Source organism: Liolophura sinensis, chromosome 1, assembly GCF_032854445.1.
Source record: "Liolophura sinensis isolate JHLJ2023 chromosome 1, CUHK_Ljap_v2, whole genome shotgun sequence".
NCBI lineage: Eukaryota > Metazoa > Mollusca > Polyplacophora > Chitonida > Chitonidae > Liolophura > Liolophura sinensis.
In genome coordinates this window covers 15,137,344-15,150,457 of record NC_088295.1, presented here as the reverse complement: position 1 = coordinate 15,150,457, position 13,114 = coordinate 15,137,344, and the positions used below count along the sequence as shown (strand labels likewise).

Sequence of the window (13,114 nt, the reverse complement as noted above, 5' to 3'; positions counted from 1 at the left end):
ACCTGTGTCAGCAGCTACTTTGTGTCCAGGAATTTTCATTATATTTTCAGTCACAGAATATGGTATATGCTCTTGCATACAACATGAAAAAAAACTAGCATCACCCACATGATTTTTTTCAGTTATATACATATTATATATATTATGAATATTCTATAATATGTCTTCCATGTTTCGTATTATGAAGAATTATTAATCATCTCTATCGTTCACAAAAAATTTAGCTATAAAAAGGGCTTTCAATCACTTTAAATAACTGTTTCTTTCTTTCTTTCTTTTTTTTTTGGGGGGGGGGGGGGGCATTTAGTTTAAGCCAAATTGTATCTTTGCATTGTATATTTAGTCACACACATGTCAACCAGACACAAAATCTAAAAATTTCTTCACTCTTATATCAGTGAATTTAAAAACAAAGAATTTTCTACAAAATGATCTATGTTAATACTCCTTCATACTTTTCATCACTTGTCCCTCGCCATATAAATCTAAACGTGGGATATAACCTCCGGAATGCTGACAATATTGCAGCCCCTCATGCAAGAACCACTTTATATATGCACTCTTTTTTCGGCGTTTGTAACTGGCATGTGGAACGCATTAGATCAACATGTTCGTGAGGCTCCTTCGTAAGCAACATTTTGTAGATTTCTCGTTAGTACTATTCTTACAGTTGCTACGTTTTACTTCTATGACACAGATAGAAAATCCCATATTATTCATTCGCAAATGTGCCTTCAGTGTTGCAATTGAAACGGTCACAAGTTTCTAAGACACATTGCTGATAACCCTATACGTGAATATGGACACCCCTAAGAAAATACGGACCATTTTCTCCTTAACTTTGTATGTCGATATTCGGAATCAGTTATTTTATCGTTTATTCCCATTAGATTTATGTACTCTGTTACACGGTGGCTTAGCTCTTCTCTTACACAAATTTCATGTTTTTTTTTCATGTAGTACAGGAATTTATTGCTTATTTCAAAAGGTTCGAATGATATATGTTCGCATGATGTTAAGCTCTTTTCATTTGCCTGTATTTGCTAGTACATGTATATGCGAAAGCATCAATGCAATTTAGACAACTTAGGTAGAAAATTACTGCCATGAGTTGGCTTACTAACATGACACTGCAACACAGATGGATGTATTTATACTCAAGCCCAGCTCATGCTGGCTTCCTATCCGGCCGTACGTGGGAAGGTCCGGCAACCTGTGGATGGTCGTGGGTCTCCTCCGAGCTCTGTCCGGCCGTACGTGGGAAGGTCCGGCAACCTGTGGATGGTCGTGGGTCTCCTCCGAGCTCTGTCCGGTTTCCTGCCACCATAATTCTGGGCGCCATCCTATAAGCAAAATATTCTTGAGTACGGCGAATAGCACCAATCAAATAAATAAAATAAATAGATATTTATGTCTTTATATGCTTGGAGTATCGAGTATTATGACTACATTGCTACAACTTATTACATCTATTACGCCATGTCTGTTGTCAATATATGCACTGTATGAACGAAGAGGTGTTCACCAATCCATTTTCGTTGGTTCGAAATAAATATTGTTTAAATCCAAAAATAGGAGAACGAAATTTCAAACACGTACAGGTCTTGGTCCACTAAAGTGTAACTTTGTGCTTATTTTATTTAAAACTTTTACCAGCTGTTTTCTTAAAATATAACACAGCACACAACCCAAGTAAGCAGCTACTTTGTAACCAGGGTTTTTCACGAAATTTATCCTCCACGTGCGGCAGTAGCCTGCTATACTTACATTCGTGGGGAGAATTTCAGTCACAATAGATGGTAAGTATATACTCTTCTGTACAACGTATTATGAAGAAATATTTAAGTTTTGTGGCCATAAGTAAAAATTTTAGCCATAATGATGTCTTCAGTCATGTTTAGAAAATACCCCCAAAATACAACAGGAAATCACACGAGCCATGAAGATCCATGTAACCAGGACTGCCCTCCTTCCCCACACCACTGCGCTGCACACGTAGGGAAATTCCTACCCCATCCACACGGTACTACTTAATTCCAAGGCCCTTTGAACCTGTCAGTGTTTTTATAAAAAAAAAATACAAGGATCTCCTGGTACTTAGGGTCCAGCTCAGATTGCGTGACAGACGGAGATCCCAGCCTTATATACACCACCGGACTCCAGGACGCACCACGATCGTAATCTACTTAGCAGGCAGTTCTTGTGACTGTCCATTCACAGTTAAAAGATGGGTGGCCAAGGAAGAGGGACACATCTGTCGAACTGCAGGCGTGGAGATGGCTACGACAAGGGCATGCAGAAAGCCAACCATAAACCGAAAAACCTCTTAGACAATGTGATAATTAGAGACAAAGTCACTTCGACAACACATGCTGAATCCGATAAAATGACACCAACAGAACTGGTGAGCAATAATATGAGAACCGTAAAGTGGAAAGGCTAAATCGTTTCTGTGTTTCCGACTATCTTCACATGGCGTGTACGTAAATGATGAATTTAAATGCTGTTCCCCTGTCGTAAGCTAGAAGGATATCGAATTTACCTTGCTACTGTATTTATACATAAGTATAATTATAACCCTATATCGCCACGCACTGTTAGAAGTAATCTAGTTATGAGTGACAATGGTTATAACAACTGCAGTGCGGTACTTGTATGTGCTGTGTACAGGGTATAGGTGAATTACCTATTGGGATACGTAGTTCAAGACTGAAATTGTCTCACCGGAGTTCTTGTATGACATACATGTATACGCAATGTAATGTTTTCACTTTTTATGTCATTCCATACCTCTTTTACTTTATGTGAATGTCCACTCATAGTTATTTGTCAATATATTAAATGTAGTATCTTCTCTATCAATAACAGAATACAGACTATACTGGATTTTACGAGTTGTTTTCTCGCCTGGTAGTATATGGTCTATTTACACTTATTTGACAAAGTTCATACACCGAATACCCAAGAGTATTCCACTTGATATGACAGCGGCTGTCCTTTGCGCAGAAGAGAGGGTATATAATCCGAGTGAACTAGACTGTGCCATGTCAGATTCCTGACGAAAGGCCGCAGCTTAGCTAAGTAGCGAGAACATACATTAAGGGCTGTCTACTTATAGTTTTTGCATACAACCACTGCAAAATGCAAAGCATTGAAATACCCGATGGACCTCTCATCAAAATAATAGTGAATTAGACGCATTGCAAAAGGAGTTAAAGCATGATAAAATGCATATTAAATAGATTTAATACAGTTTTATTTTAGTATATCCGAGTAAAATTTTCTTGGTTGTCTGTTCCTTCAAGTATTTCGTGAAGACAAACATCATGTTTACATTTGTCCGGACTATGCTTCCGAAGACGTCTGAACAGGCAGCTTTTGGTGCTATATATGTTCGCCTACTGTTTGAGTGATAACGTTAGTTAACACAACATGGCTTAAGCGTGTGTTTTAACATTTAACTATAGGTATCCAGCTTGATGAACTATTATATGAACAATGGGTGGTTTAGATTTTATTTGAGACCGGTTTCTTCAGATTACAATTCACCAACCAGTATGTTGTGTGAATTGATCTGTCAATAGTTTCTTAGATCCTCCAGACTACAACGAGCTCGGCAGGTGAACTTTGTTTATTTAAAATAACAATTAACAGTTGTACCTACTGTGTTGTACTAAACAAAGACAGCGGTTTGTGAACAGAAGTCACATACAAACGTACAAAAGAAAGGAATTTAGCTCAATAAGCATGAAATGACAAATGTCTCATCAGACAAAATACTACATCTCAAAAAACCCATGAAGAAAGGCAATGAAGAAATCAATATCAAGGGATCCAAGGACTCGGGTGACTAATGATCTACCATACAGCTCAAACTAGAGACTACAACCACAGGGCGTTTAATGGATGAAGCCTGCCATCCTCTCCCCTCTGACATACTTGTCGCACTTCTTACAGGCACAGGTTTCCAGTTCGGTGTAAGTAACACAAGCACTCGGCCATCACGCCACCTGAGGAGGAACCATTACCTATCTATGAACACTTTTGTTTCTGTACACACTTCTCTACATTCTTCTTCATCTCAGTTGCTATTCACAAATGTCATACGGCAATTAAGTTCTAGAATGCATTCCAATAATTTAAGTACATATCATTGTAAAAAAAAAAACGCAATGTAAACTGAAAATTTTGCATTGTGGAACAAACAAAAAAAAAACAAACCCAGAAACAATTACCAATGTAAATGGTTTAATAAGAGCGCTGATTTTGACGGGCCACGATATCCGAAAGGGACGTAGCTGCAAGACCAGTTTTCAACAACAACATTAAGCATGATCACTACGCGCCGAATGACACTAGTCGATGAGGCAAGCCGGGATCACTGTCATGCACTGTGACAAAACGGTTTGGTATCACATCCCATTTTATTTCATCAATAACACTTATACATGCATCTCATGAAAGAAATGAAATATAAAAATGCAAAAATATAAATGCAAAATAAAATTACAAAGACATGGTTACTAAACCAGAATATGTAATCAGGGCAGCCAATAGTTTTTTTTTTTAACAATGTTCTGGAAAGGCCATAAAGAATAGTTACTACTTAGTGTACTGCTAAATATAATGAATACACCATAGATATGGACAAACGGACTGTATTTGGATACTCTGCATTAAAAACCCATGAAATAAAGAAACAGTTCGAGTTCGAGACAAGGAATGACTACATCACCTACAGGTCTATGTTGTATGCTTTGAACGGTATACATATTTGTAATTTAAGTATGACATTCAAAGTCATACTTAAATTAATGAATTCAGACACTATCTGATTTAATTTATCCACATACAGACACAGAGGAGAAAATTTTTTTTTTGAAAATTTGTGTTTTGATGAAGTATTTGAATGTGGGGCAAAGACGAGTGAGGAATGTTATCTGCCATGCAGTTGTAATCTGTGCCTGCTACATTCGTATATTCGGTTTCGGACAGCGCATAAGTTACATATATCTTCCCAGTTTCGTGTGGGCTTGGTTGACTATATCTGCTGTTGATAAGTCAGCTGTACGAAAATAAAATAAAAAATGTTTTAAACTTGACGTGTTTTCATTGTGTTACGATAATACTGAATACTATATACTCCTAAATACTATTTATTTGATTGTTGTTGAACGCGGTGTCTCCACTAACTCCACTGTTGTGCCATGGTGGTCAATCTTATGTGTGAGGGAAACTTCAGTACCCGCACGGCGTTAATCAATTAGGGCAGCTTTAGAAAGTTAATGGCAAACTTCAAACTACTGTAAAATACGATCATTCGTGGTATCTTGGACCGGAATGGAATATGTTGAAGTTTAAGCGTATTGATCAGGGGGGACTACTCGTGCAAAGTCAAACATTCTCTCAGGATCAGCAGAACGCATAGGCTACCGTTATTTGCCCTAGAGTTGCTCCTCTTTTACCAGGAAGCCATACACAAAACTTCACAACAATTTTTGCATATCTACTGGTAATGCTCCAAGGTCTCATTTTTTAAGTGTTGTTTGAAGTGTCAATAAACTTGCTGATGAATGTATTTTTGAACGTTGCTGAGATGCCTTATATGGCCGCACATTTCATGCACTGCGCAAATGTTAATCAGTTCCCGCTTTAAATGTCATACAGATGATTTATTTCTGAACAAGTGACGTTTGTGCATCGCCAGCGAAGCATTGATGTTTACAAGTAACATTCTGTAATATAAGTGGACACATCTTATCGAAAGCTGCGATATATATGGTACTAAGTTAGATAAAGGCCGTGTGGATTTCTATAGGTGATAGTGGTAATCCACAACAGCCAGCTGGGGCCAAGCTAAGCGGATGGTAAAGCAAGTAAAAAAAATTAATAGCATATGTGAAACCGTCAAGACGAGTATATCTGTCGTAACAGAAGTCTAAGATTTGAAGAAAGGGTTGTTAAGAACTAAAACAGTAAGAGCATAATGTAAGCAAAGCAATGCCATCAAGATTAAGCACGGAGTAAAATTCTTTATATATACGAGGCAAATACGCAAACGAGATACCCGGCTCCCCTATCGGCAAGGAATGGTTAAATTAAACCAGGACATAGATACTTTAAGTACTGCCATTATTTCTATAATATGTGGACACAAGGGCTCGCAAATTCGGAGTTGTACCACACAATGATATACTTACCCCACCCCTCCCCCATCACAGTCAGGAACAATGACAGGCAGCCCATTTGCATGTGATCGTGTTTCAGACTGCCTCCTAACAAAGACTGAATGGTATGATAAGACAAAGCGACAACTACTCAAACGACATATAACATTCGGTATATACTGGGTAAAAATAATGCCAGTTAATTGATGAATCCCAAAACATAAATTAATCCACAGTGTTGCCCGGATGCTCGTGATGGATATGTACACTTTATATCAAGTTCTGACATTTTATTTTGTAAACCTTGAAAATGTTACTTTGATATTACAGGTGTAACTGCGATTCTGTGTAATCATTCATGGCATGTAGTTATGCAGCAAAGCATATATACCAAGTCACGAGGTATGGAAACTGATAGCCTCTTTTTCGCCTGAAACAGTTTAGGGATTTTAACCGACTTTTATTGCGCCTATACAACAATAATATTTCACAGTGATGTTACAGTGATAAGAGGAGGGGCGGGGAGGCGAAGGATTGGGGGGGGGGGGGTATTTTGTCATTTGTCTTCTGAGGATATGCATGACAAAACCGCAGTTGAGCCAGCGCTTTTCATACAGCTGGATTTGAACACGTGGCTTTAGTAATCAGAGGGAGGGCTATGTGTCATCCACTAGGCTATATACACAATCCATGCCTTTAATCGCTGAGCTAACGAGGGGGTCTAAAGGCCAGGTATTCGCTCTGAATTTTTTTAATTAAATCGATTTTACGTACGACCCATTATACATAGCAGCGCAATATAAGTGCTATATGTATCTGCCTGGATATGTACAAAATATACCCACATTTCTATTCATATTCTTTGGTGAGATAGGCCTTTGCATGTAAAGGTGAACACAAATTGCGTACTGAATATAAGATCGGTATTATTAATATATGCATATGAAATATACCAATTTCTTAAGGAAAGAATAAGAAACCCGGCATCTCAATGTCAAGTTTTGGACAGATGACGCAGTGAGCAAGCGAGAGCTGGATTTCAACACCTGATTGCAGTTAAATACACGCATAAACCATAGCGCTGTCTTCATGCTAAACTGATGATGAGCTGATGATGGGCTTTTATTATTGTAATCCTATGTGCCATACAGTGAGACTTACAGCTACATATCACAGTGACCGAAATTGATCGAAATGACCTTGCCATGTTTACATGCCTAAAAAGTTTCTACATTTTTAATGCATGCGTGGATATGTAAATATGTTGAATAGAACGGATAGAGTCAACAGATACACCAACTGTATTACAGACCTGCAGCTTAATGATTACATCCGATTATGACATGTTTGTAATAAAATGAAAACAATGTGTTTTTTTACATGAAATCCCAATATGTTCTTCAACGTCATGCATTAAACCTACGGAGCACGAATTATCTGTGCTGCATATATTAACTGGAAAACGGCATTATCCAAAAGAAAAAAGTGTTTTTTACTCCACAGTTCGGAGAATCTGGCAAAAAAGCGGTTGGTGATAAATAGCCCTGATAACACATATACTTTGCCAAGAGCAGTCAACATCCTGCAGAACTGGGTCACCGAGTTTTTCTGTCGGTCAGCACTTCTTAAGGCGCTGTTAATATTGTTTCTGAGCTAACTCGACCTTAAGGCAATATTCGCTCTATCCCCGTTCCCTGCACGGCGGCTAATCCATCAGTGTACCCAGCCAGAACAAGTAAGTGTCACAACATGGAAGTTGGGCAACATGTCATTTGACACCACCTTATAACAGCCTGGGGAACCTTAGATAATCAGCCGCCGGTAATGTCTGCGGCCTGAGGTGTTTACCAGCCGGCGAGATATCACCTGCACCCACTAAAGCAGGACATAGACTGTGTCCGTGTCCACTGTGGCTGACATGACAGTACTCATAGTCACGTCATTCAAGGACGGTCTCGTTTCGCTAGTACCTTCTACCACACATATCGCCGTACACGTGCACTTAAGACCTGCACTTCCTCACGTTAATATCCGGGCTACGTAATCGGACATAACTAGACTGCATCTGTAGTTAACTAGTTAACTATCCGTACTTTAATAAACTAACAGATATACACATGATTGCAGACGTTGATAAGGTCACTGATATTCATAATGTGAATTTAAAATTTTGATACGAATGCATACGTTTGGCGCAGTACTAGGAAATTCGGACCATGTTAATCGAGGACATTAAACTCTATTATTTATGCATCTACTGATTAAAATGACAGAGATACAATCGTGAAGTTTTTGTACTTGTATATCAGTTTCAGTATTATCTGCCCATAGTATCTTGTAGAGCAGAAGTCTCAAATTCATTAAATACTGAAACACTTTGAAAACAAACCGCCAACCATCCGGTTTAAATGAGAGGTGTTTATCATTAAAGGAAAATAGCTTCATCATCCGACAAACCACAGAAAATTGCTCTCGCAAAAACATGTCTTTACCACTCACAAATGGCTAGTTTATGGTTAGTTATCTATAGTTGACAGACTATATGAACATTTCACCAAGTTCTATTCGTTTATAAGGTGTGTATATACTGTGCCGCCCAACTGTACGAACTTATTAAAGGGAGATGTGCTCCAAGGGATCTGCTTTCTTGCCTTGGAAAATACATTCGTGAATAGTAAATTGTGGCAGGAAATTCATGTATGGCAAAACCCTGCTTTACGAGAGTTGTAGGTTGCGAGATAGGAAAGACATGTAAATGAGTCTACCAGTCTCAACACTTTCACTGTTAAGAAGCAGTTCATGTATCCCATGCAAAATTGCCTTCTCTTTAAAGTCACACCCCAGGTAAAAAGAAAATCTAGAGGAACATTCATTTGTGGACACCGACAGCTTCAGGTTCAGAATGCATACCAATCAATCTCAAATGGGTGGATAAGGTTCTTAACCTTCAGCTATTACTTTAACTGGTATTTTTACAGAATATGCTCAAGAATATTTCTGTATTTCGGCCAGTGATTATCATGGATCCAATGGAGGAAAAAACAGCCACAGCCTTGAAGAAAACAAACTCCTGATGTAAAGCTCAAACAAAACTGGATTCAAACCATTGATTATTTATAACCCATTAAACAACTTGACAAATGAGCTTTAAAAACAAATAACAAACACAAATTATTGATTTGTGATCACTTTACTGGACAGTTGTCAGAAACAATGAACTGACCGGAGGACATACAATATCCTTATAGATTTTACAGAACAGTGAACTAAACTTCCTAAAAAATGATACTCATAATTTCATAGAAATTTAAATATTTTGGAGCATTAACATTATAGCCTCCAAAACCAATGCTATGCTAAAAGTATTCAAAATCTGATGGCAGATTCTTTGCAGTTTATCACATGTGAAGGACAACAAACCAGGATGACTTCAACAAATTTCTTATGGAATTTGACAGCTCATATAGAACAAAATGCATCCCTTAGAGCGAAAAGCTTTTAGTACAGTTGAAAACTGGTGTATCATACAAAACCCTAGTACAAACTCGTAACCTTTTGAAAAGGAATGTGCGTTATTACTTGTGGAAAAATATACCAAAGTACAAACTATTGAAACTACACGTATTTCTATCACAGATGACTTTATACTTTCAGTGTACACATTTACACTTCCAACTGAGAACAGGTATGAAAATAATGACTTTTTTCTACAAAAAAACAGTGAAATGGTTAATGCTGAATGACTTAATCCATTCAAATCTTGCATTCACAGACAGCAATACAACCTGTAAAAGCATATACACTTCTGACTAGGTCACTTATAAAAACAATGCATGGTAAACAATTGATAATGTCTAAATATTGCCTCAGTGTCAATGATGAACTGTCCAATGTATGGCACCCAACTCAAAGCACAGTCTCCAGTCTTTAAAGGGTTGTCCAATACTGATAGAATCTTTGCGCATAACCCTGCATCACTATATACAAGACAAGTCTATATCACAAGGAGACAAACCATTAAGATATTGTCACAGCAGCACTAGTGATGATATATATGTACCACATCGTCATCACAGCAGTTCTTGAGAGGGTGAAACTGGAAACAGTTGCAATGAAAGCCTTCAGTTTGGACGATACAGTTTTCTTTTGGCCAACTGGTAGCCAGGACAAAGCACTTTTGTTGAGTTGGAGCTACCATTCATTCGGCCTCTAACAGAGGCCAACACGTTCTTCGCTATCACCCAGGGCCTTGTGTCTTCCCTCAATGTTAAATAAAGTTCAAAGGTAGCGACCGTAGAGGGATCACATTCAATTCTACCAATCTTTCTGCATACAGATTTCTCTTGCATGTTGATGAACAGCACACAGCCTCGAATTCCACATGGCTCATTCTGTGACATACGAAGGACATCTTGGGCAATTCTAGATGAGAAGTCAGAGGGCACTAAAAGCTGACAGTTGAGATCATTATTTCCATGAGCCACCAAAAGCCTCTCCAGTTGTTCAGTAATACTGTTACAAAGTCTGTCCTCAAAGAGATCATCAAAGGAACCGAAGTTGTTCATGTTTGGTACGAGATGCTCTGAAAAAAGAATAATCATAAGACTCAATTTATGCCAATACAGGCTAAAACTATATATCACAACACATCATGACACTAGTAAAGTATCTGTAGGTCTGATTTATTTGTGAAGTGAAAAATTTTTTTCAAAACAGAAATGAACCATGCAATGCGACAACCTCCCAAAACCATTTCCCTGTTGTTGTTAACAGGTACTCCTATCTATGACCGAGTCGTACCTTCGAGAGCCTCAACCAATGGTGCGGGATACCGTCTCTAACAAAAGACCTGCAATTATCTGCTTGAATACGAGCCAGTTGTTTTGACAAGTAGAACTGGCGACCACAAACTGACAACACATTTCACACGTAGTAAGCTAAGTTATATCATTAATCTCCTTTAGTTCCCACAGTCTAAAAATGAACACAGGCTTAAATCATCTTTCAAGACCACAGATAACACACCACCCTCCTAAAATCGACTCTTCGGATGACTTAATGGAGAACATTTTCTACAGAATCCGACCGACTACCTCACTTACCAGTTTTGTCCGAGCCGCTGCTTTGTTCGTAATCAGTCTCTATAATTGCAGATCTGGGAGTGACTTTATCTCCAATTATCACATTGTCGAACAGTCTTCTCAATTTGTGGACGACTTTCTGAATCGTCTTGTCGTCATCAGCACAGCGATTGGAGTTGGAACTGCTCTGATTCGGCAGACGAACCTTTCCTTGGTCAACAATCTCGGTCATTTCCATCTTAAAAAACGAGTAAATATTATTTTCCTAAAACGAAGCTTCCACACTAGAGGATTTTCACTTGAGATGAGCCAAGAGCTTGATTAGGTGCGATTTAACAGGTCTTTCCTCGAACCTTACACCTCGCCGACGACCAACTCCTCCTGTCGTAACGGCAAGCAGTCAGCTGATCGTTTTATACCGGCGGGCCGCCTCATTTACATAAACCCTGGCGGGAATGTTCCATTACTGACCGGAGGGGTGGGGAGAAGTGCAGTGTCCGCGGCTCACATCAAGCACTTGTTTACTTTAGGCCCACTTTCTTTGTTTGAAAATGGGCTGACTTCGAAATACACCGAGTACCATAACATCAGCCGCTAAATCTTTAGTAAATGCATAATTCGGTAAACTGATGTGACGATATGCCACGAGATGCCGGATGAAGACCAAAATTTGTTATCAAGGTTTATAAGCGCATTCAGCCTGCGTAATTACAAGTTCCTCCAGACACGTAGCCTGGAGTTAGCGCCATATGCGCTCATAACGTTTGGTGTGGTTGTAAAGAATCTGCTAAAGCGCGACTGAAAAACGTATTTCTTGACAAAGATTTCCAGCACGAGGTCTTTTTGTCACTTAAATATAATAGGCCTACAGCAATATTGGCACTTTTGTTTCAATATAAACGAAACTTTCTGTCAGACTTAAATGGCCATTTGATTAGTTACGTTTGGGGAAGTGAGGAAAAAGTTTTAATTTCAAAAAGTCAGTGTTTTAATCTTCCCCTGTAGAGAACATTGCAAAGTGTGTGTGTGGAAAAGAATAAGACACGTTTACAAAAATAGATCTGACGTATAGTTGTGCAATGACACATGGATCATCAGCTGGGGAGCTCAGCGTGCACGGACATGTTGACGGTCGCGTCAGTAAAACTGCAGGCAGGCTTCTGAAGATGGCTATTACTATTATCAGCTCTTCTCAGCTATAATTTAAGACAACGCTGTTCGACTAAAGCAGCTTTTCTTTGCATTGCTCCAGAACAAAATATCTTTATAGGTATGGTATATCATAAATGTATGTGTGTGTTATGAGTTAAACTGTAGGTTGTCTCTATACACCAACCCCGTGTGATAATAATCATGGGTACAGCCCTGGATCAGTCGACACACACGCCGGCCAGAGCGCTGTGTGTGCTGTCAACAACATAGCAGCTGATCAAGATGTTTTGGTAATCTTGTGACACTGCACAAATAACTTCGAAACAAGAACACGTAAACAGGCGCACTGCTAATTATCGTGCCACATGCACAGTTATACCACCCCGAGCATAGTCGCCTCGTGCTACATGCAATTATTACAGGTGGATCTGTGCGATATAGACTTTTGTGTCAAATGATACGTTGAAAACTTTACTATAAACTGTAAGAGAAAATTGTGTGAAGACATGTCCCTATCTTGGTATTACGTGGCAGAACAACACATAATATTCGGCTGTTACATAATATACGAATAATTCAGCTTGAGCAATTAACTGTTTATCAACATCAGCCAATCGCAGTGGACACGATTTCCAGTGTTTGTCTGACTGATTTTGAATCCGTGCAATATGCCATCCACACACTTGACCCAGCAACATCATGGAATATCAGCAT

General features: G+C 38.8%; 1 protein-coding gene across 1 annotated transcript; it reads right to left on the bottom strand.

Moving 5' to 3' along the window:
* Positions 1-9,329: 9,329 nt before the first annotated feature.
* LOC135481938 (DNA damage-inducible transcript 4-like protein) lies at positions 9,330-11,629 on the bottom strand. The gene is made up of 2 exons (XM_064761723.1): positions 11,270-11,629; positions 9,330-10,749 (listed from the first exon to the last, which is right to left on the bottom strand). Exons 1-2 carry the CDS (start codon positions 11,484-11,486, stop codon positions 10,289-10,291), a joined length of 678 nt encoding a protein of 225 aa, XP_064617793.1. The 5' UTR covers positions 11,487-11,629; the 3' UTR covers positions 9,330-10,288.
* Between the last annotated feature and the right edge of the window lie 1,485 nt (positions 11,630-13,114).

Excerpts from the sequence above, each read along its gene's own strand:
- LOC135481938 (XM_064761723.1), bottom strand. The coding sequence starts at position 11,486 with ATGGAAATGACCGAGATTGTTGACCAAGGAAAGGTTCGTCTGCCGAAT. Across the intron at positions 10,750-11,269 it reads CAGCGGCTCGGACAAAACTG|AGCATCTCGTACCAAACATG; the intron begins GTAAGTGAGGTA and ends TTCTTTTTTCAG.